This window comes from Styela clava, chromosome 13, assembly GCF_964204865.1.
Source record: "Styela clava chromosome 13, kaStyClav1.hap1.2, whole genome shotgun sequence".
Classification (NCBI taxonomy): domain Eukaryota; kingdom Metazoa; phylum Chordata; class Ascidiacea; order Stolidobranchia; family Styelidae; genus Styela; species Styela clava.
Window position 1 is genome coordinate 20,147,325 of NC_135262.1, and position 22,098 is coordinate 20,169,422.

The 22,098-nt window shown below is 33.5% G+C and overlaps 1 protein-coding gene across 2 annotated transcripts; it reads left to right on the forward strand.

Moving 5' to 3' along the window:
* Positions 1-379: 379 nt before the first annotated feature.
* LOC120333480 (ubiquitin carboxyl-terminal hydrolase CYLD-like) lies at positions 380-20,636 on the forward strand. 2 transcript variants are annotated; one of them, XR_005568240.2, is made up of 22 exons: positions 380-658; positions 4,094-4,253; positions 4,521-4,645; positions 4,894-5,041; positions 5,263-5,374; positions 7,499-7,644; positions 8,145-8,312; positions 11,108-11,313; positions 11,511-11,846; positions 11,925-12,050; positions 14,057-14,132; positions 14,301-14,417; positions 14,613-14,749; positions 15,049-15,208; positions 15,464-15,738; positions 16,231-16,392; positions 16,546-16,745; positions 17,025-17,178; positions 17,783-17,886; positions 17,999-18,112; positions 18,419-20,152; positions 20,216-20,636. XR_005568240.2 is itself a non-coding variant. In XM_039400910.2 (21 exons), exons 1-21 carry the CDS (start codon positions 515-517, stop codon positions 18,660-18,662), a joined length of 3,414 nt encoding a protein of 1,137 aa, XP_039256844.2. In that variant the 5' UTR covers positions 380-514; the 3' UTR covers positions 18,663-20,636. The 2 variants fall into 2 exon arrangements, 1 of the variants encoding a protein (XP_039256844.2); XM_039400910.2 differs by having other exon boundaries at positions 18,419-20,636.
* Positions 20,637-22,098: the final 1,462 nt, after the last annotated feature.

A 22,098-nucleotide genomic window follows, 5' to 3' on the forward strand; every position in this document is an offset into this window, starting at 1 on the left:
GATCTACTGAACATTGTTCAAGCAAGTGAAGGGGAGCTTACAAGTGCCTTGTTCAATATGGGATGTATTTGTATTGATGGATATTGGAGGTTATTGGATTTTGGATATATTGTTGACTGTCTTGGTGCAATTTGCAATGTCATCGATTCAGAATCGTGGGATATTTTCAAAGTTCCTTTTTCACAGCTTTGCGAAAAAATCAATGACTCTGGTGAACTAGTACCGGGGTACATAGTTCATCATTTAATGGCATTCTACGGAACAATGATTTTTATGCATGATAATAGTGAAAAGTATTTTAAATTAAAGGAAGAGAAAGTTTGTCGATTTTTTGCAGAAATGCTTTTACGAGATGTCGGAAAATTCAACCTAACTGAATTCTTGGAGGTTTGGGACCAGAGTCTTCCATATGGATTAAAATCAGATGAGAAATATCTTCAAGGACTTGCTATAATAGACAATACAGCAAATCCAACAACTATTCAATATTTTTCTGTTGAAACTTTGCCTCAAGATGCTGCTGCCCGATTTGACATCTTGTTTCAGACAAGACCAAAATGGACTCGAGATGAAATTGAACCTTACATTTTTGACTTATGTATTGAAGGGCAAACTGCCTCAGCCCTCCTTACTAGATTTGCTAGAAGTTCAATACAGGGTAAGTCTAAAGTTTTTTCTTCAAGAAAAACTTTAGTTACTGCTAGTTGAAAGGATATTCAACTTGGATTAATTTTTTCCAGGCACTTGCTAATTACTTACCGATCCCTGGGATCAGAAGCCTATTGATTTTGGATGAAATATGTCGTATAATTAGCGAGTTATTAATTAATTAGTGATGGGACACGCGGTGTCACTATAGAGTCATGAATCGAAACCGCAGTTTCGATCGATAAGTGTTCGGTCTCCGACCGATATTCACGTAATTACATTTATGATTTAATTGTGTGACAGGACATTGGTTAGCATTTGGGTTTGGGAAGGGGGTCTCTAAGATTTGCTTTGGTGATAATATGAAATGGTGCTGCGATTACGCTACTCTTTAAAATAACTGATTTTCCAGCGTGTTGTGATTTTTCTGCTGCTAACATATTCAATCCATGACTGATGCGACCATTTAAAATGTCTCGCTATATTAATTTAATGTGTTCATCATAACTTGCATTTGCGCCGAAATAAGAGCACTACTACTCTGTAATACTACTGCAATCTGCAGATATAAAATACTGGATAGATTGGATTCGGATTTTTACGATCTTGGGATTTGTTAACTTTAATTAAGGTATTCTTTCAGCACTGACTAGAACTCAATGAGATTATTTTTAGCATATCATCATTAGAAAAATCCCAATGTCTGCGTTAAGATGTCAAAGAGTACAAATCTCAATTGCGCAAAATATTCATAGGCAAATTGAAAATGTATTGATTTAATAATTGAATTGTGTTCCATGTAACCGGTTGTTCCCTGACTAAAAATATAAAGCATTTCTAGTCCAAATTATCGTGTCATAAAAATGTGTGGCAGTGTGTCTGATTATATTTTGTTTGGATTCTTATCAACGGTAAAACAGATTTGATAAATCAAAGCCGTTCTTGAAATACTATCTCCTCTCTATCGCAGTGACTCCTCTCGTATTCTTTGTTGAGAAATTACCATCAGAAAACCTCTATATCTGCGACAATATCCCAGAGTGAAATTTATTTTAGTACAGTAAAATTTGATTGATATACTTATCTACCGTAAATTCGTAATATATCATCACATATCGGGGAAAAGTTGTGTGAGGCCCCGTCTGTAGTTTTAGAATGAATGAGAAGGTACATGGTTCGAGCGATTGAATGTGTTTCGATTTCAGTGACTGCCTGACTGGTATAACATACTCAAAGTCAACATGACCTAATGTGATAATTAGATAATAGACAAATTTTTCGATTAACAATGTTTAAAAAGCGTTTTTTTTTAAGTTGTTGTGAGCCTCCTAAATAAAAATTTTCCTCCGTTTTATTATCTTTAGTATTTTACAATGCCACTTTTTAATCTAAAAAAATCTGGTTTGTGGATTTACTTTATTATCTTAATAAGCATCCTGTCACTGATGAATATTATACAATAATTCGTTTTTCACAATTATTTCACAATTCTCCATTCGAGAATAGAAAAGTAATCACCATCGGTTGACGGAAATTGGGATTTAGGTATAATAATAATATATACAGAAATGAAGGTGTTCAAGGCCCAAATAGCATGTCGCTATTTGTGATATCAACAAAATGCAACTGCACATGTTATTAGCAACATTTTCTTTCAAAAATTTCAAAAAAGGGGGTTTCGAACACGAAAACCCCTCTGGCTGCGCCACTGGGTTTTCAGGCATAGGTATTTTTTTGGTAATAAATTCATCTATACTTAAATAAAATTTTGTTATATTCTGCACACCTTTATTGATTTTGTCCAGGTATAAATTTATTTGTTTTAATTTTTTCTTGTGCTTTTGCTCTGAAAATCGAAATAACCTTTGATAAATATTCAATTCCTGTCTTCCAAGTCTGGTTCCTGATAACTCGAACAAGAACTAGACAACTACTGTGGTTCACACTTTGAAAAATATTTTTATGTATAATTATTGAAAACAAAAAGTATATGGATGTTGATGTTGTTCATCACCATATTATATAATTATTATATAGCCTAATTATCATGGGGTGGTGATTCAACAAAATTTATAAAATTATTGTGAAATCATTGACATTTCACAGGATTATAAGTTTTTGACCATACATTTAATCCTAACGTAATGTGGCAAACAAAGCTTGCATACAGATTCTAGAATATGGGGTAATTCTGTATTAATCATACAGCCGCTTTACTCAACATTCCATAAGATTCTTAAGGTGGCTGTATATGGCAGAGTTCATGTTAACAACCCCAGCACCCAAAAGAGTCTGGCGATGCTTACCCCACTGAATCCCTTTTTTGATGTTGAACCCATATATCGACACAACAAGCCAATGAACATACTTCTCATTCTACAGAAATTCTTCAAATCTTATTCTAAATATCTACTTATGGTTACCTAAATGAGAAAGCAGTTGATTTGATATTCTGAATGATTTTCAAAGGGACTTTTCCAGTGATATATTTTACCTCTTGTATACATTTGGGGTTTTCTGTAGTCAGTTTGAAGTATTAAATTGTTTGAAACATATTTGATAAGTTTGTTCCTCCCTTGAGAGTTTTCTTGTAAAGGCCCAGGCATGAATATAATATACCATTGGCGTGCATTGACCTATTCATCTAGGCCTTTTTTCTTTTTTTTTCTCTCTCCTTTTCTCTCTCAAATCGTGACATATAATAAAGCCCAAGAAAAATTCCCTTCCAGTGTTATGGGGATTTTTCTAGGTTGTTGAGCTTACATAGAGGTCCAATTATAGACTTGTATATGTCTGTCAGTATAATGATATCTTGAGGATGTGGCCTTCATGAAAATATGGTGAATCACTTGACAGGGTGAATTGTATGTTACATTAGATGATGTAATATCGATCATATATATTTTATAGCATTAATTGAGATTTATTTATTTAAATGCTAGTTCTGTAGGCTGTGTAATCGGGTTTAATATACTATGTGGCTGACTAATATTTTAAAATATTTGAATTTGTATCTTAAAATTAATTCATTTGGTAAACTGTAGATGTTTAGTTTAAACCCGTTTGATTTTTGAATATTTGTGAAATAAATCTTTTACAGTACATAGCAATAGCAATACACAGTTTTAGCAATTTTTGGTGTGTTCGCAGGTTTTCAATAAGTGGTAGATAAATTTAAAAAATAATGAATTGAAGCAGGACAAGGAGTATCGTTTCTAATCTTTGAATGAATCTATCTGTTCTAACAAACACTTACTTTGCTGAAACAGCATTCTATAATACAATGCTAGATCAATATTAAATGTCCTATATTGTACAGTGGCTAATGAATTTCATTATATATCATGTTATATACTCAGTTGGAAAAGTTCACAAGCTCAGTTTTTCTGATCTTTGGATGTATTCAGTCTAATATTTTTGTATGTTTTTGTCGTATATTTTTTAGATAAATATGGCAGAACTTGGATATTATGTCGTTCCCAGTAGAGGAACTGGTGATGCTGGTAAACCCCTTATTTTATTGAGTGATAGGTACATCACTCACGCTGACCAATCAAGAGTTACTACAAGGTTGAAAAAAACAAATACAGTGCAATATTTTAAAGGTAAAACCAATTTGATTAGCCTATTTTGATTGTGCGTTTTAGCTCTTTCGTTGGTTTATATGCTGGTAAACTATCGGTCATTTTGACTCTGACTCTATATTATATACTAGCTATATATGACTGACCGCTTATCAAGAGCCTTGTTTGAATATAAATTAGTTGTGTCACATTTTATCTGTCTTGTAATGGATATAGAATTTATGTCCCTAGTTTGTAGCATTCTTCCCATTGTTTTAAAGAATATTTAATAATTTTCTATTATCTCAGGAACTTTATTAAGGGAGGTTGAAACAACTAAAGATGTTTTGGAAAAAAATAAAATACTTTGTAGAAATCCTGAATCTGAAGTTTATTTCCAATGTAGCAAAAAAGATGTGAAAGAAATTTCGGAGGTATGAAAACCTAATGCAAAATACATCATGAGCGAAATACTGACTTAAACAAGTGGGATTTTCACAATGTATTATTTCTTGCATTCAATTTACATAAACATTAGTGGCATTACATAAACATTAGTTTCAGTGGCTTGTTTGTTACTTAGAAAATCAAATTATTTTGGTTTGATATTTTGGTTTTATTGATATTTGGGTGGTGCAAGACTGGGTTTAACACAGTTTGAAGTTTTTGTGGTTTTATTAAGAGTGTCTACGATCTACTTCTCGCAATACCAAACTGCAGAGACCGACTTGAAATTGCCAACAATGCACTGAGGCAAGCAGAGGGTTTGGAAATGGATGTTGACACACAAGTGTTTGTAAAATTACCAAATCACACAGGAGAATATCATGGTTTGTGTTATTTATCTGATTTGAAATATTTAAATAAATGAGTATTCGAATATATCACCACAGGTTTTTGAATATTTTGTAATTCTGACAAGAAAAATCCAGAAATAAAATATGCCTCGATGGTGCTTTTTATTTTTATATTAATCTATTATATATTGATTATATATTAATCCAGTGTTTGGAAATACCTGTATGTAAATATTGTGTGTGACTTCTTTCAGGTATCATAAGATACAAAGGAGAGATTCATGACAAAGAGGGAATTCATTTTGGAATTGAACTTTACAATGCAGAAGGAAGAGGGAATACTAATGGGACATATGGGAAACAAAGGTAAGACTATCTCATGACTTTATAATAATTGTTTTCAGCTCACAATAAATAAGAATTAAATATGAGTGAGGTTAGTTTTATATTGTGGTTTTGACATTACAAAAGACAAGCTTAAAGCTTGTAATCCACCTCCTTGTGGTATATGAAGTGTGCCATACTTCATGTCATTGAAATACCACATCTGTCCCATTTTGTTACCTTTGTAATTATCTGGATTTTCAGATTATTGATTTTATGCTACTCCACCTGTATGTTGCTATTCATGGTATTTGAAGTACGAATTACCAACCGTATTAGTATGGAAATGCAAATAGGAGATAATCTCTTATTATTTATTAATTTTCATGGTGTTGATATTTGAAGGTAGTATTAATAAAACTTCGATTTTGGTTAGTAGATTTGATGAATTGGCATCTCTAGTAAGCAACTGCAATCTAATCTTAACTCATTATCCAGAGTGTAAAAAATTGTTAGAATAAAGCAAATGTTGAAAAAGATTTCATGTTGTCCACATTTATGTTCTCATGTCGCAACACTTTGGTACAGAGGTTTGATTGGGGTAATGATGTTAACACCACATAGATCGAGGTGGTCCAAATCCTGGACACATTCCGTGTGGCCCACAGAACAAATTTAGCAGACAGATATTTGTTCTCGTTGGGTTTTCCTAATACCTATGCCGAGAATGTTTTTTTTTAAATCACATAATTTTAAAGGTTGTATCTATAACTGTCAAGGCAGTGCCGATATGTGGATAACGCCTATCTATTCGATTTTGCACCATAAACTCGCGTTAAGCAACTCTTTATCTGGAGAGACGTTTTGTTCTTTTATTTTAATAAAAACACACCTAAATTTGGGTCATGTGACAGCAGTGGCGGAACGCAGATCTGAATCAGCAACCAAAAGCAAAAAACAATAAATTGTTTTATTTTGTTTGTGCTGATATTTTTCTTAAAATAAAAAAACTCCATCCATGAAACATAACAATAGGCTGATTAAAACGGTAAACTCTCATTCTTTAATATATTCAAAGTGGAAACTAATAACGCAGTATTTTGATCACTTTGGGGTTTTCCCGACTGATGCCCGCAAGGCTTACTAAAAAATTTCTGCGGCCCTTTAACCTTGTAACCTTGGACCACCGTTATTACACCCTTGGATATGATGATCGAAAATTTATCTATATAGGCAAACCTGAATATGATATGATATTTGAATATGGTTCTGATATTCTACTGTCATTTTTACAGTAAAGAAATCTTCGACTGCGACCATATGTCAAAGAGCAAATTGTTATATACAGTTTTCGGCATACGGGTGAAAATGTTTGACAAATCATGTTCTGTGTAAATAAAAACATTACTGATAGTAATTCAACATGAATTTGTGAAAAATTACAAGGGTTTTATCAAGTTTTGTCACTAATAAATCACCTATTTTGGAACGAGTTTGTAAAACACATTGAAACGCAAATACATAATTTCAAAATTTGCATTCTTCCACTCCTACCAATTTTTTACGCTTTACCGAAGAATGGGATGTGAGTGTGACCATTCCTTTATCGAAGCTATCGGCAATTTGACATTCTCATTAAAGTAATGTACAATATAGCATTATATATAGAATTATTTAGAATGTTTCAGTTACTTTGGTATGAGGAGGATTCTCATGCGACTCTGCTGGAATTAAATTAGTCTTTGTTCGTATTTCAATGAAATTTCAAGTTTACTCGCAAACTCAGTAGGATATTTGAAGTTTAAAATTTTTACAATATGTGTTTGATTCAAATTCAAATATGAAACTCAATCTTCATTCAATAGTAGCATTAATTTTGAAACAATTAATGATCTTATTTGTTTGATACTTCTGTACTTTGCATGCAGTACAAAACTGTCGGCCTGCGGACTGGTGGTTGTGAACCACTGATGTAATTCATAGGCTACCAGTTTTTCTTACTAAAATTTCATGTTCAACATATACATAAAGGAATTTCAGTACAATTTCATGAATATATTTTCTGCAGTCCAAGAACTATTAGGGAATAGGTTAGAAAAATTACAGAAATTCATTTCTATTAATAGGATGTGCGGGTAGGATTTAAATAATTATTGTTTTATCTAGATACTTCCATTGTGATAGTGATGCTGGAATCTTTCTGCCATTAAATCGAGTTCGACCACATCAAATAGAATCTGCCAGGAATCATTCTCATTCCTATTCACCTATTTCAACAAGAAGAAATAAACAAAGTAGATTATCTGGTACTGGTAAGATGATTGTAATTTTAGTGGTAAAACATGATCAAAGTCATAGTTCTGATCTTCTTTCACAACAAGGTGTATTAAACCACCCACATTGTGAGTTGAATGATAATAGAATTTCTTTTACAATTTCCTCAGCATGAAAAGGGGAACCTGCAACTAAGGTAAATAACTATTCATACAATAGTTCAAGATGCTTTGTTATTTGGAAACCACCTGGTAGGACTTTCATTGTTTCTATTCTGGATGTGACTGGGTATAATATTGAAAAAAAATCGACTCTTGAAATATTAGAATGGCATTTAATTATTTGAATATCTCCTAACATGTAATAAGAGCCATTTGACTTCGAGACAACACTCTCGCTGAATCTAAACTTGAATTGCATTTTGTTTTAATTCAGTTTTGGAAATTTTGTAGATGAATTTGCATATTGCTATTTCATAAATAACTATATACAAATTCACCTACACGCTGCTAATTTGTTTTATTTTCTCATTAATAAGCTTCTAGCAGTCAAAGTCGAAATTCTGCTCCGGAAACTGCACCCTATGTTCGAGGCGTAACGAAGGAAGAACTCGACAGTCTGGGAATTCGCCATGGAATGGAGGTTTTTATTTTTACCGAAGTCCGAGGACAGGAAAGTCAGGAAAAAGGAAAAGTAAAGTTTATTGGTATGTATCGTCTACATAAAATTTTGTCCCATTGAAATTTGACTGGTAGATGGTTAGCCCAGGGATTGTCGAACCAGCGGGTCTTGTGTGGCTCTCTGAGCCTTCCAATCGTCCCTCGATCATCTATCAATAATTCTCATATTTTGTAAAGTATTTAAAGTAATGCATTTTTCGTTTATAGGTCTTGTTAAACTTTTCTAAAACAAGCTTTAAAAAAGAAATAAAAACTGTTACTGCTTTTCTTTTGACCCTAGTCATTAATAAACCTTATTAAGCTAGATAAAGGAAATCTTGACAATGCACTCCAATGACTAAAATGGAAAAGCAAGGTGCATGCAAAAATATGCTTAAATTTGAAGTATAAATTATGAAAATAGGTACCCTCGGAAGTCGGAACAATTTCCCAACGTACAATGTATTTCTTGAAGCCTGCGAGTTTGACACCTCTAGCCATATATTCGAGCTATCTAATTGAATTTCATAAAAAAAATTCCAACTTCAAAGTGTTTTTAGTTGGTTTACATTTATGCTGAAGTAATATTGTTTTTTGTTTGTTTGTTGAACAATATAGTTTTATAATAATATTAGTATTAGTATCATATAACATAATAAATTTGACATTGGTCAGTAGGGTTGCCACTTCTGGATACATTTTTTTTCGAATCGAATCTCGAATCAAAACTTTTCGAATCGAATCTTTCCGAATCTGATTCCATTAAGCTTTTTTTTTATTACATGCGTATGTTTGCCCAAAGTCACAAAAAAGCTCAAATCTAGAAGAAAAAAATTTGAAAATGGAATAGGCTATATAGCAAGGATGATAAGGGTTTTTCAGTGAATAAGCCACACTTATTTTCATCATGATAAAAAAGATGTAGGTCATAGATATCACTAATAAATGCATTGATGAAAAACTTGCTGTTGCAACTCATCTGTGAGTCTTACAATACTGAGTTATTGTGTTATACTTGTATCAGGGCTGAGGCAATTTGATGGAATTCATATGAGAAAATAAGCAGGGAACAGTTGTACTGTTATGTCGTAAACACAGTAACAGCACTGCTTTTCCTTGTCCCACACCAGTATATGTGACCGTGGTATTTCCCTTCTTGTTATATTGAATTGAGGCCGGCCTTATTACCGATTCTTTATCTTCAAAATCTTAGTACAATATTTTATATTTATGCTAGCAGCATAGAGTAATACGACAAAAACATTCTAATTGCATCTGAATTACTATAAATGGGAAAGAATATGATTGAAGACGATAAAATTAACCACGATTAAATTAAATTCGATAAAAACAATCGTTCATCCGACTACGATTGCGAACAAAAATTTCCATAAATATTAGAGAAAGTATTATTTGTGGCTAACAGCGTTATTGGCTAACTCGGGCTTCATTATTAATGTGGACTACGTTTAATTTCGTAGTTCAGAAAGTCCAAATGTGCATAATGGACGCCGCGCTGACGAGCGATAATTGGTTGACGCTTTATCTCGATCGGACATGGTCGCTGGGGCTAAAGTAAGACGACATTCGCACAGTATGCTCGGTCTGGTATGAAATCTGCCACGTGTTGATGTAAAACAGTGCACAAGTTGCCATTCCTCAAGTATTATTTACTCCCACCTGTCCGTTATGACATTTGCTCGAAATAATCCGAAATGTTTTATTCGCTTGTATCGCGCTAACAAAATTAAAAGTAAATACTACTTTTTTTTGTAACAGCTGAAAAAAGACGTGTATGTACTATTACATTATGTCCCCCTGATTTCGTTTACCGCCACTCGAGTGGAAGCCTGACAAACGCAAACAAAATAAATATATATTTTAGGATGAGAAACATGATTGTCAATTAACATTGCCGGCCGATGAACTCATTCAGTAATAGTTCTCTTCAAATGTACGCAAAATATTGCTCTCAGAACAAAGTTTAAATTAAATTTCAATCAAAATTAAACATTATCTAGACGTCGGTGGCCGATTCTTTATCCAATCATGCCAGGGCGTACAATAACTTAGTCGCAGCGCAGGTGTGCTGTTGAAAATTTTCATCAAAATTGTCACGAATTTTCAGGTATACGATCCATTTAAATTCGCGCGTAATGGAAACTTCGGCTATTTAGTGGAAAACTGAACTCGCAGTTTGCTGGTAATTACGCCACACATCATCTCGAGTGATGCGTAAAAGAGTGTGTTGTGTCGAACTTGAAACAAATGAGGGCAGACAAGTAAAAAAGTCAATCACGAAAAATTCATTTTCATTTATTTACGTCCCGTAATTTGTTGCTATTTGGAGTGCCGCATAAACGCATTCGGCAGTTTTAACGCCACCGAAAACAACGATTAACAAATGTTCAATGTTTTTCTTTCGGTCCCGTAATTTGGTGTTATTTGGAGTGCTGCATAAACGCATTCGGTAGTTTTAACACCGCCGAAAACAACGATTAACACACGTTCAATGTTTTTTTTTCGGTCCCGTAATTTGGCGTTATTTGGAGTGCCGCATAAACACACTCTGGCAGATTTAAAGCCGCCGAAAACGACGATTTAACAAACGTTCAATGTTTTTTTTTTCGCTAAATCGCTCTCTTTTTCCGAATCGCGTAAATCTGATTCGAATCGATCCGAAAAAGATGCGATTCGAATCGATCCGATTCGTAAATCCAAAAGTGGCATCCCTATTGGTCAGTATTCAGTAATATTTTATATTGTGTTTGTTCTAATCTTTGTTAGGTTTCCTTAAATAATATTATAATACATAATAAGTATCATAATTTTTTTTTCTCAGGCCGACTACCAGGAGGCAACAGTGGCCAAGGAATCTATGTTGGAATAGATTTGGACAGAGATGTTGGAAATGGCACAGGATTATACAATGGAAAACACTTATTTTACACAAGACAAAATCATGCAGCACTCGTGCCTTTGAGTGGTGTTTTACCTGCTTATGTTGCTGATACTGCACCATCACCATCTAGAGATATATCTCATAAGGTGAGAATAGGTAATTGCATATTATAGAAGACAAAACTTTATTTGTTTTATATGGTTTTAATTTCAAGAGGTAACATTTTGACTCACTGTCACTGGTACCATAGAAAAATATTTTATAACTATTATTTGCTAAATATATAGGCTCTAAGTAAAGTATTGTTGACCAGAGCTAGATGCCAAGCTGTTCTGTAATTTAGGATACAGATGCATTATCAAGAGAAACAGGAAGAAGGTCATCAAGGCATTCTTCTAGTAATCATCGAAGTCGAAATGATGTTACACCACAAATGCAAAAGACATTTGTCCAATCTAGTCGATTTGCACATTCTAGTCCAAGTGTTCTTGGAGGGAATGGCAGACTAGAAGCAATCGCTGTCTCAGAATTTGGGAGTAGTTATCCTCATTCTTCTCGACGAAGTCCAAGACATAGTCCTCGTGACTCTCCATTAAATCAAGATTTGTACGAGTCTGAATCTATTGATAGACATAATTATCAAACTTCAATAAAAGCTGGAACACAAGTAAAAAACCAGGTTCGATGGATGCCTTCAATATCATTGTTTTGTATCATTAACTAAGACACCGCGTTTCAAAATTTTATTACTGTTCAGAGAGTTGTGGCAACACCAAGACCTGCATTACATCGTGGACTTTCAGATAATAATTCAGATGAAGAAATGCCGGATTTGTATGGAAGTGATAATTCTATTGCTGTCACTCGTCTTTCAGACAGAAAGGTATGTTATTAACTTATAATATAATTTCAATGAACCATTCACTGTTTTACTCGTAATCCTTTTTGTTGATTTGATAATTCTACCTAATATACTATCTTATAGCATAATTTTAGAAAAAGGATCTAGATATCAAATAATTGCTAAAAGAAGTTTTGGATGTCTTTTTGAAAGATTTTTATTATCGGATATCAGGGGCGCATCAACGTTGGGGGGTTTTACATGGGGCGCCACTCCCCATTTGAGAAACATTTTTCATGCGAAAAATCTCCCACGAATAGGCAACAGCGTCGTTTTACGGTCGCACGTCATGGTTTTGTGGTCAAAGCGATATTATTCTGTGCATTATCACCGTAGCGCAATTAACACCGCCAGGCGCCAGACTTTTTTTGTCCTTGCGATAATATGTTATATTTTTTTGTTGGCTCTGATAATGATAAAAAAATGGTAGTTGTTGATTGCAATACGGTAGGGCGAATTTTCCATTCTCTTCGTGAAACAGAAATGAAACGAATCTAACAGTCGTTATGGCCGCTCAAAGGGAGAGAAGGGTTATAAGCTAATTTAAGGACTTTCACTTCCCTTTAATTTTAATAGAAAGAATGGCGCATTAAAAAGCAAAATAGTTTTTATTAACATAAATTTACAACGAGTTACGTGGAAGAATTTAATTACGGCTATCGCTAACAGGCAGAAACGATGAATGTGAGAATTTGTTTTTTGTTTCCTTTTTGCGCCTATCATATTTTCAATTTCTAATTTTGCATAAATCGCGTCAACACCTTTTTTGTAAATTTAGAAATGTTGAACAAGATAAGCAAGGCATGTGAATAATGTATTCTATGGAAATTTCCCGAGATATTGGGGAGAATTATTATCTTGACCACGTAGAAATGTCATTATTGCTGATTTATTCACATGTTTAGTATCTGTGTTTTAAACCAAAGCTGAGTTACGTGAATACTCAGCACTGAGTATTCAAAAGATTACCAATTTGCGGAGTTTTTAATTATTGTTGAATACAAATGTACGGGCACGATATAAAATTAAAAGCATAAAAATGTGAACTATCAGCTTCACAAATATCGCATCCCGGGGTTCGCAATGATAATATTGTTTGCTTTAAAATTGGGACTGTTATTTACAAACTGTGATACAAATCCTACACAGAAGATAAAAGTCTGAATAAAATTAATTTTTGTGGTGAATGCACTCCTTAATAGTTGTCTTTAACATCTTTGCGATGTAAACTCACAATTCTGCCCGAAAAATAAAAAACAATTTATATATCCGCCGGTGCGGGAGAATTATTAATATTAACTAATGAATAAAAAAGTGCTTTAGTGTAATTTACCAACATTAATTGGGATGTCTGCCGACGAAACGATCACAATGACAAAAAAATTACTGTGGGCTTCGATTATAACAGATTTATAAAATAAAATACGCCACATTGTTAATTCTAATTAATTCCGAAAAAAAATACGATTTTGCCCACCACTAATCACGACGCATGTAAATAATCATTGAATGGCAATAAAAAACCAACTTGATTAGAATTAAATTCCAAGTAATAGTTACAACTCTCATGCATTCGATCGACGCTACATGCGAGTGTGTTTTTGTAAACGATTATGACGCTACTGACATCTTCGAGTAATAGTTCTCTTTGGAATTAATTTTTGCGATTTTATTTTATTTCTCAATTCGGGTACCCGCTGACTACGGATTAATTAATGGTCGATGTTTGAAATAGGACATGTGAAATATTCACCAAACACCGTCAGGCAAACAGAGGCGAGCTACAGGTAACTGTGGGATTTCTCTGTGAACGACGCATTCTTTTTAGTTTATTACACGCCTTACGTCGTCGTGAATTTCACGTTTGGTGCACTGTTTTCATTTCAACTAACCCCCTGTTGGAAAAATCCTGGCTGCGGCCCTGTCGGTAATATTTAGTTGTTCAAAAAATGTAATTATTAGTGAAAATTATTTTTTATCACTTTCAGGATGGTATCTTACGCCCATCAAGTCCTACAATGACAAACTTATATCGACCTGGAAGAGATCTCAACTCACTCCCTGGTAATTTATGCTTGTATATTTTTATCATATCATTAATATTAAATTAAAAAGTATATTGAAGTTGTTCAATAATTACACAATCTATCTAGATTCTAGATTATTAATAGTTATTTATTCAAATATTATAGTTGTTTTAATAATTTCTTTTACTGATTTTCTTGACTTTAGGATTTCCTCCAACACCCATGCCCAACAGCTTGAAACCTAGATCAACTAAAACTGCACCAGGTGCAATGAGAACCAATGGATTGGCAGAGTTGGTAGATTACAACTCCATAAATCAAGGTATCATCCTATATTCTTACTCGTCATGTTTATTCCGTATTGAGAAATATTGTAATCTTTTTCGGATCCTTTTCAGATGGATCAAATCTTGAGAATTACATTATGACATAATAATAGTTACTCTTATAAATTAATTTCTTTTCTTTGCTACGTTTGCTTCATCATTTTGATTTAGCTTTATTATGTTGTTTGCAGAATATCTTAATACCGAAAATGCTGAACAAGGCATGGAAGTTGGTACTATGGTTGAAGTTACCAATGAAGTGCTGGGATCTGACCCTAAACCTGGGCCAACATATGGTGTTATAAAATGGATCGGTGAACTTCCAGACGTGAGATCAAGTTTATAATATTCAATAAAACAGATTAGTCTTTCAAACCAGGTTCACTTGACATAAAATTCAAGAATAAGTTATTATATTTTACTGCAAGAAGGGAATTTTTCTAATAGTAACCTAGTTGGATAGAGAAACATTTACTGAAGTGTTAGTACGTTTTGCTATGAAATTTCTAACTTCTATCACCACTTTTGAATTGTATTCATTATATATAAATCTCTCACTGCGTTAAAGTTGTATATTATGAAAAATTATTATTTTCTAATTATTCTTTTTCCACATAAATATTAAAGCATGAAAAAGAATTGGCTGTTGGAGTTGAGTTGGAACAACCACTACCTAATGGCACTGATGGTACTTTCAATGGTGTGCGATATTTTTCATGCGACTATGGACGAGGACATTTCGTATATTTAAAATTTTGTAAAAAGGATTCAAGGTTTTCCATACCAGGTAAGTTGTTGATTAATTTGACCATATGGATTATTAACTTATTGTGATGAATTTTTTTACATTCAACAATTTGTTTTGAACCATAATTTTCTTGATTCATTGATTTTTGTAGTTATTTATAATTGAGAAGTTAAAGTCAGTTTTAAAAAAGGTCAAATATGAACACAAAAAGGAAACAATTGTTAGACATGAAATTTTTCTAGTATGTTTTTTCTTCTGAAAAATTGTACAATGCCGAATATGTTTCATGTCTAGATGCTGGAGCTACAGGTAGCTCTGCTATTTTACCTTCATCAGCTACTAGAGATTTTGGAAATTTTGATTCACCCCAAATACCGGGAGCTGTTTCACCACCAATAAAACTCGATCGTGACATGATTGGCAAGAAACGTGGAATACAGGGTCATCATAATTCATGTTATCTTGACAGCACTCTTTTTAGTTTATTTGCATATTCACAAGTATTGGACACAATATTGTTTCGAAGACGAAGACCGACTGACTTACCAGAATATGAAGAAGCACAAAAAGTGAGATGAATTTTTATAATCTTTATTTTTTATTAACATGAGTGTACTCCACTTACAAAGAATCCATCTTTCTTTGTATTTCATGATGGAAAAATTAATATCTGGGCATCTGCTGCTTTGCTGTTGAATTAATTTAACAGACGCATCCCATCAATTGCTGAATAAGACATTCTGCCTTAAGCTATAAGTTAAAGCTCTTTATGAAGATATATCTATTCTATTTTGTCTCAGAGGAGGTCCAGATACCAATAACTGGGTCGCACCTTTAACATAGGCTTCCTTGTAGTTGCAGTGAGAATGAAAATAAAATGCATCCCCCAAAATAAGCCTTAGTGGTATTTTTCAAAAGAAAATTGAAATAACATCATGCCTTATTTTGGGGAAACCACTGTACAATTCCATTTGTTAAAAAGCATTGCAAAAGGATATGTAGTTGGTGGTTTTGCAGACTCTCGATCAATATAACTTGTTAGTTTTATATTTTAATTTCAGGTTTTGAAAGAATTAATTATCAATCCACTACGCATACACCATTTTGTTCGAGCTGACAGAATAATGCAGTTGCGTGAACTTTTAGATAAATTAGGATCTGTTTCTGGGCTTGTTAATGAAGAAAAAGATCCAGAAGAGTTTCTCAATACTCTATTGCTTCAGGTAGATTTTAATCCTTCAACTTTTGCTGTCACGTCTACTTCATTTAACATTATTGAAATTTTAATGATCAGCTTTCATGACTAGCAGTAATGTCCCTAAAGCATATTGATTCATGTGTTTTTTGACTGGAAAGCATGCTTTCGACTATTCCAGGTTTTCAAAGCTGAACCTTTGCACGAGTTACGACAGGGCGATTCAAATGCAGCTCATGAAGGTTATTTTTATCAAATATTCATGGATAGAGATGAAAAAATGGGAATCCCAAGCACGCAGCAATTACTTGAAAAATCATTAATAAGTGCAGATCTGAAATTTCGAAATGTACCCGTTTGTTTGATTATACAAATGCCAAGGTTAGTATCATGGATCGGAAGTTTTTAAAGGTATCTTAAAAATTCACCATGTACTACGATACTCATACTTATTAATCGATTATGGCTTTTACTTGATTATCTGTTCACTACTGCTGTCTAGTCCCAGGTGTCATAAATTGAAAGACTTATCTGAACCTAGTAACCAATTGTTTTGGGCCATAATTATCTCAAGCTATATGATTGTTTTGAGCCTTATTTATGTCAAGCAATTTAAAAAAAAAACTGAATAAACAACTTTTTTATTTATTTTTATGATAGATTTGGTAAAGAATACAAAATGTTCAAAAAATTGCGACCAAGTTTGCAACTTGACATAACAAATCTTGTGGAAGATATTCCCAGAAGTTGTGATGTTTGTGAAGAATATGCCGAATACGAATGCCGGGATTGTTTCTTAAGTGGAAGTTTAGAAGTGAGTTCATAAATTGAAATTTATTTGTGAAGAATGCATGCAATAATACTTTTTTTAGTTCAAAACAATCTGATCATAAAATCACAGGCAACATGATGTAAAATCAAAGTGTTGTTCAAGATCATGTTCTTCTGATCTGTATTAGAGAGTATTAATAATTTCCAGCAAAAAATGAATAAAAATATCGAACAGCAATCATTTTGAACACAGCGCGGCAGTGTGGCTCATCATGCTAAGTGTTAGGAATACGCAGGTCGGTTACGGCTTCCTCCACCATCAAGTCCATGCTTCAAAAACAAATAACTAACTAATCTCATACCTGACATGAAATGTTAACTGGACGAGAGGCCGTGGTTCGCCTTATGGTTAAGCTTTTTTATCGCCTTTCCTCTCCCTGGGATAAATATGTGAATCCTATCCTATTCTAACAAATAATTATACCAAGAATGAAAAAAAAAGTTGTTGATCGATGGGAAGTTAAGCAACCGTAAAAAGCCAAATAAACTACAAGTTTTTTCACAAAGCATGTATCTGTTCCAATCTAAGTAATTTAACCATTTCCTAAAATTTCAGCCGCATAATGATTATTTGTTTATATATCCAGGATCCTGTTTTTTCATATTGTAAGTTATGTGCTGACAGACTGCATTCACATAGAAAACGTAAAAACCATTGCTTCAGGGCAATCAAAGTACCGGATCGATTTAGGTAATTTTTCATTTGTTTCGAAGGATAATTTGAGTTGCATCAGTTTGATATTTGTCTGCTCAATAAGGACTTTATCTTCCCTTGAAATCATTTTTTTTTATATTATTTTTAGAGAATATGCAACAGAAGCTATTAGAAATAATGAAGAACCAAGAGTTGATCGACAAACTTTAGAATTGTTTGCTGTTGTTTGCATTGCTACCAGTCATTATGTTTCATTTGCCAAGTTAGTAGCATTGTGAATGGGCAATCGTAATTATACATTTAACATAATTTATTAACTGTACTAAATATAAATTTGATTAATAAACTGATGTTTTTCAAAAACCAATTTTCTCAAAAATTTCTTGTATACTGTTTGTTTATAAATAAATGTTAAATTAAAATTAAAATATTTGTGTATACTTCCCTTTTTTTATTTGGAATTCGATTTATGTAACTGAATTGTTTTATTTTTTTGCTTTGAAATTTATTTTCGAAGGTAGCACACATACTTATAACCATCCAAAACTTATAATTTTAAATTTTACAGATGTGGAAGTGGAAAGAATGCTGAATGGGTTTTCTTTGACAGTATGGCCGATCGAGTAGGGGAACAAAGCGGGTATAATATTCCAGAAATTACACACTGCCCTGATTTTGTAGCTTGGCTTAGTCAGGATGAAAGGAGTATTCAAAGCGAAGATGAGAAACTTATGCCTGAGCTTAAACGACGCTTGCTCTGTGACGCATACATGTGTATGTATCAAAGCACGGATCTTATGTTCTATAAATAAATAAAGGAATAATGAGAATCCTGACTTAAGAGTCTTCATCAGATTTTGGTCAGAGTGGGGGAGATAAGTATTTTCGCTGAACATAGATATCACATTACATCGTTTTTTTTTTTTTGTATTTAATTATGTTTCATTGTAATTACAACCTATTTATTTTGATTTTCTTAATATTTTAATGTGACATTGATTTTGTCAACCACAAAATTGAGCAATTTTTCTTTAATGAATGTAGCTTCTGTTAAATACTTTTGTGCAATACGGAATGATATGCTACTAGGGGGGCTAACCTGCTTTCGACCGTGATCGGCTAAAATCATCAAATAGGCCCGCCACCGACTGATCGGTAATGAGGTCATACACAAAAACGAATGAGTACTGAATATGCAGATATCTGCACACAAACGTACGAAAAATTCCGCCGCTGCCAATAAGATCGGTTCTTTGGGCGCATTCTTAATGAAATCGTTACATAAATTTGTATTTTTTATGCTCGATTTAATTTGATGATGTAATTGTACCCGGAGTAAATGTTTCATCATTTATTTAAGATTTATTCAAATCATTCGTAAGTGTTGAAAATTCTTCAAATAACATTACCAGGTATCCATGTGTTATCTAAACAGCGAAAATAAATATTCCCAAACCATAAATGTTACATGAGTGCTCGGACTTCAGTATCTAATTTACAGTTTTCTTCGAGTCCGATTCTTCATTTGAAAGGATTTAGAAAAAATTGGGAATTCTGATTCCACTGCTATCGTTACGAATAAAATTCATTGCACCATTCTTGGAGCGAGACAATAACTTTCATATACTGCAGATATTCGGCAAGTTCATTTTCAAACCTTGGCAGCGGCGAAACTTGCATTTATTTCACAATAATATGCTTTATCGGTCTTGCCCAGATTGAATACTATATGTTTATATCATATTTTGCGCATGCACAGTACTGTATTATTATTGTTTTAAAACACACATCATGCGCTGTGGGGAACTGGTTGAAGACAATTTTTTTTAGGGTATTATAATTCGCTCAACATCAGACACAATTGACTAACTCGAGACGTGGTGATCGACTACTAAAGACATGGCGGTGGATCGGCCACCCCTGATATACTACATGCGCTAAGGGGTATAATATAATGGTGAGCCCTGAATTTATAGTCATTACAATTTTGCTAAACGATAAACGAACTGTGGCTAAGACAAAAATCTACCTTGAAAGCAGTTTATTACTGTCTAGCATTAGTTGCCATCATGTGGGAAAAGTATAATAAGCCCGGAAGAAATGATTGAGGTCACTGTTTCCTTGTGGAGGTGTTTTCGATTTTTCAATGGCTTCTGTCGCCTATTACTATTCTGAAATATACAAGAAATTTCTGAAGGATACGAGAAATAATATATTATGGCTTATTTCAGTTTGATATATGAAATACTCGTTTTTGTTTGTATATCATGTGCATTTTGGACCGTATGTGACAGAATAATATGTTATTTTTTTTTAATCGGCACTTGCTTGGTGCTTTTGGTCAGGACATCCAATGTCCTTGGAGCACTGGAATAATTTGTTAGTTTATCATGTAATCCACAACATGCTGATTTATGTTTCTCGAATGAACGTTGCTCGTAATGTAGTTGGACAACCAGATAGTTTTTATATCTGGTATGGCCGAAAAGGTGGCTGTCATAATGTATCTCACAAAGTATCATTAAAAATGTTTTCGGGGGAATACTATTATACTAATAAAGAATTGGCCTTGGTGAAATGATAGAAATAGTCCAGTTTTTGTTGTGATGATGTTTTATGATATGTGCGGTAGTAGTGCTAGTGTATATATATATATATATACCATGCATTTTCCCCCCTAATTTATGCGTGTGTCCCAGTTCCTTTGCCCATTTTAAGTTCCTTGAGCTTTGACATTTGTGCTGCTTTCGTTCTTATAAAAAAGTTATAATATTTTTCCTATTGAATTTATTCTCTTTGTCAACGTTTATCTGTAGAGGGAAAAGTCGCTAGAAACAAATTTCTGGAGACTACCGTTACTCGTTAGTGCAGAATGTTTCATATTGGGGTGACCATATTTGCAAACCCTAAATGGACACATCATTGGGTAGAACCATATTTACCCGTGCCTGTTATACATTATATATCTACTAAATCTCTAGGCCCAAATATAGACGTGACAGTAGACGAGGTGGTCTTGGATAGATTACTTTGTGTGATAGTCATACTGCATCCGAATGCGGATAAAAGCGTTTTTTTTCACGGATTTTTGCTGAAATGACCTAGCCTACATTACGAACCAGCGCCATTTTGATTTGAGTTTTAATGAAGTGTACTGAATTCAAGATGTACCTTAACGGTCATTGACAGTAGACGAGGTGGTCTTGGATAGATTACTCTGTGTGATAGTCATACTGCATCCGAATGCGGATAAAAGCGTTTTTTTTCACGGATTCTTGCTGAAATGACATAGCCTACGTTACGAACCAGCGCCATTTTAATTTGAGTTTTAATGAAGTGTACTGAATTCAAGATATACCTTAACGGTCATTGACATGTCCAGTAAAAATGAATCTGCGCGAATTTACACCCGGCTTCGATCGAACCAAGGTTAAAAACACCTGGCCTAAAGGTATCTCATGTCTTAACATGATGAATTGTGTCATATGTGTAATGATAATTACATGTTTCTACTTTCTTTTTTCACACATCAAAAACTGTTGATTATAATATCATAATAGAATTAATTTTAAATATTTATATAAATGAATAAGGAGGATATTTTGACTTTTTAGGAGACAACAAAATTTTCTACGAAAGGGAGGACGTATGATCACCCTATTTATAATTTATATATTTCCCAATGAACCGCATTTGTTAAATAATTTTCACAAAAGTATGCATATGTTTCTTGGGCGGGTACAAAATGTCATGTCCCAGTCATAAGCCAATCAAAAAAATATCAGTAAGCAAAAAAGTAACAACTTAGTTAATCAATCAACAAATTTCGTGATTTGATTTCTGTATGCTTTTGTGGTCTTTGTCTTCGTATATTGTGAGCTAGGTTTGTGTAGTTCGGAAAGTGTGGATGGAAATCATTTCCTTGTTCAGTAAAGCGATCGCTTGGTTCCGAGGTTATGTCGGATTTGCTTGTTCGCCCTCGAATTATTTCGTAACAAGTTACTTTGTCGACTCGTGTGTAAAGATGCCAACAATGACTACTTACAAGTATTCGATTCTTATTCTATTCCTAAATTCTCGATTCCTCGACATATCTTACCGAGAAAACATACCCATCTAGGCAATACCATTTGGAATCAAACAAGAGAACGATGTTCAAATATATGGACGGACAAGACGGCCGAAACAAAGTAGTATGGGTATCCAATCTGTCACAGGAAAAAACGAATCCTTCATAACCCACAGAAA

Bases quoted from the DNA above. Each gene is read 5' to 3' on its own strand.
- LOC120333480 (XM_039400910.2), top strand. From the start codon at position 515: ATGCTGCTGCCCGATTTGACATCTTGTTTCAGACAAGACCAAAATGGA. The intron at 7,645-8,144 runs GTAAGATGATTG...CTCATTAATAAG, and splicing joins AAGTAGATTATCTGGTACTG to CTTCTAGCAGTCAAAGTCGA. The intron at 15,739-16,230 runs GTGAGATGAATT...TTTTAATTTCAG, and splicing joins AATATGAAGAAGCACAAAAA to GTTTTGAAAGAATTAATTAT.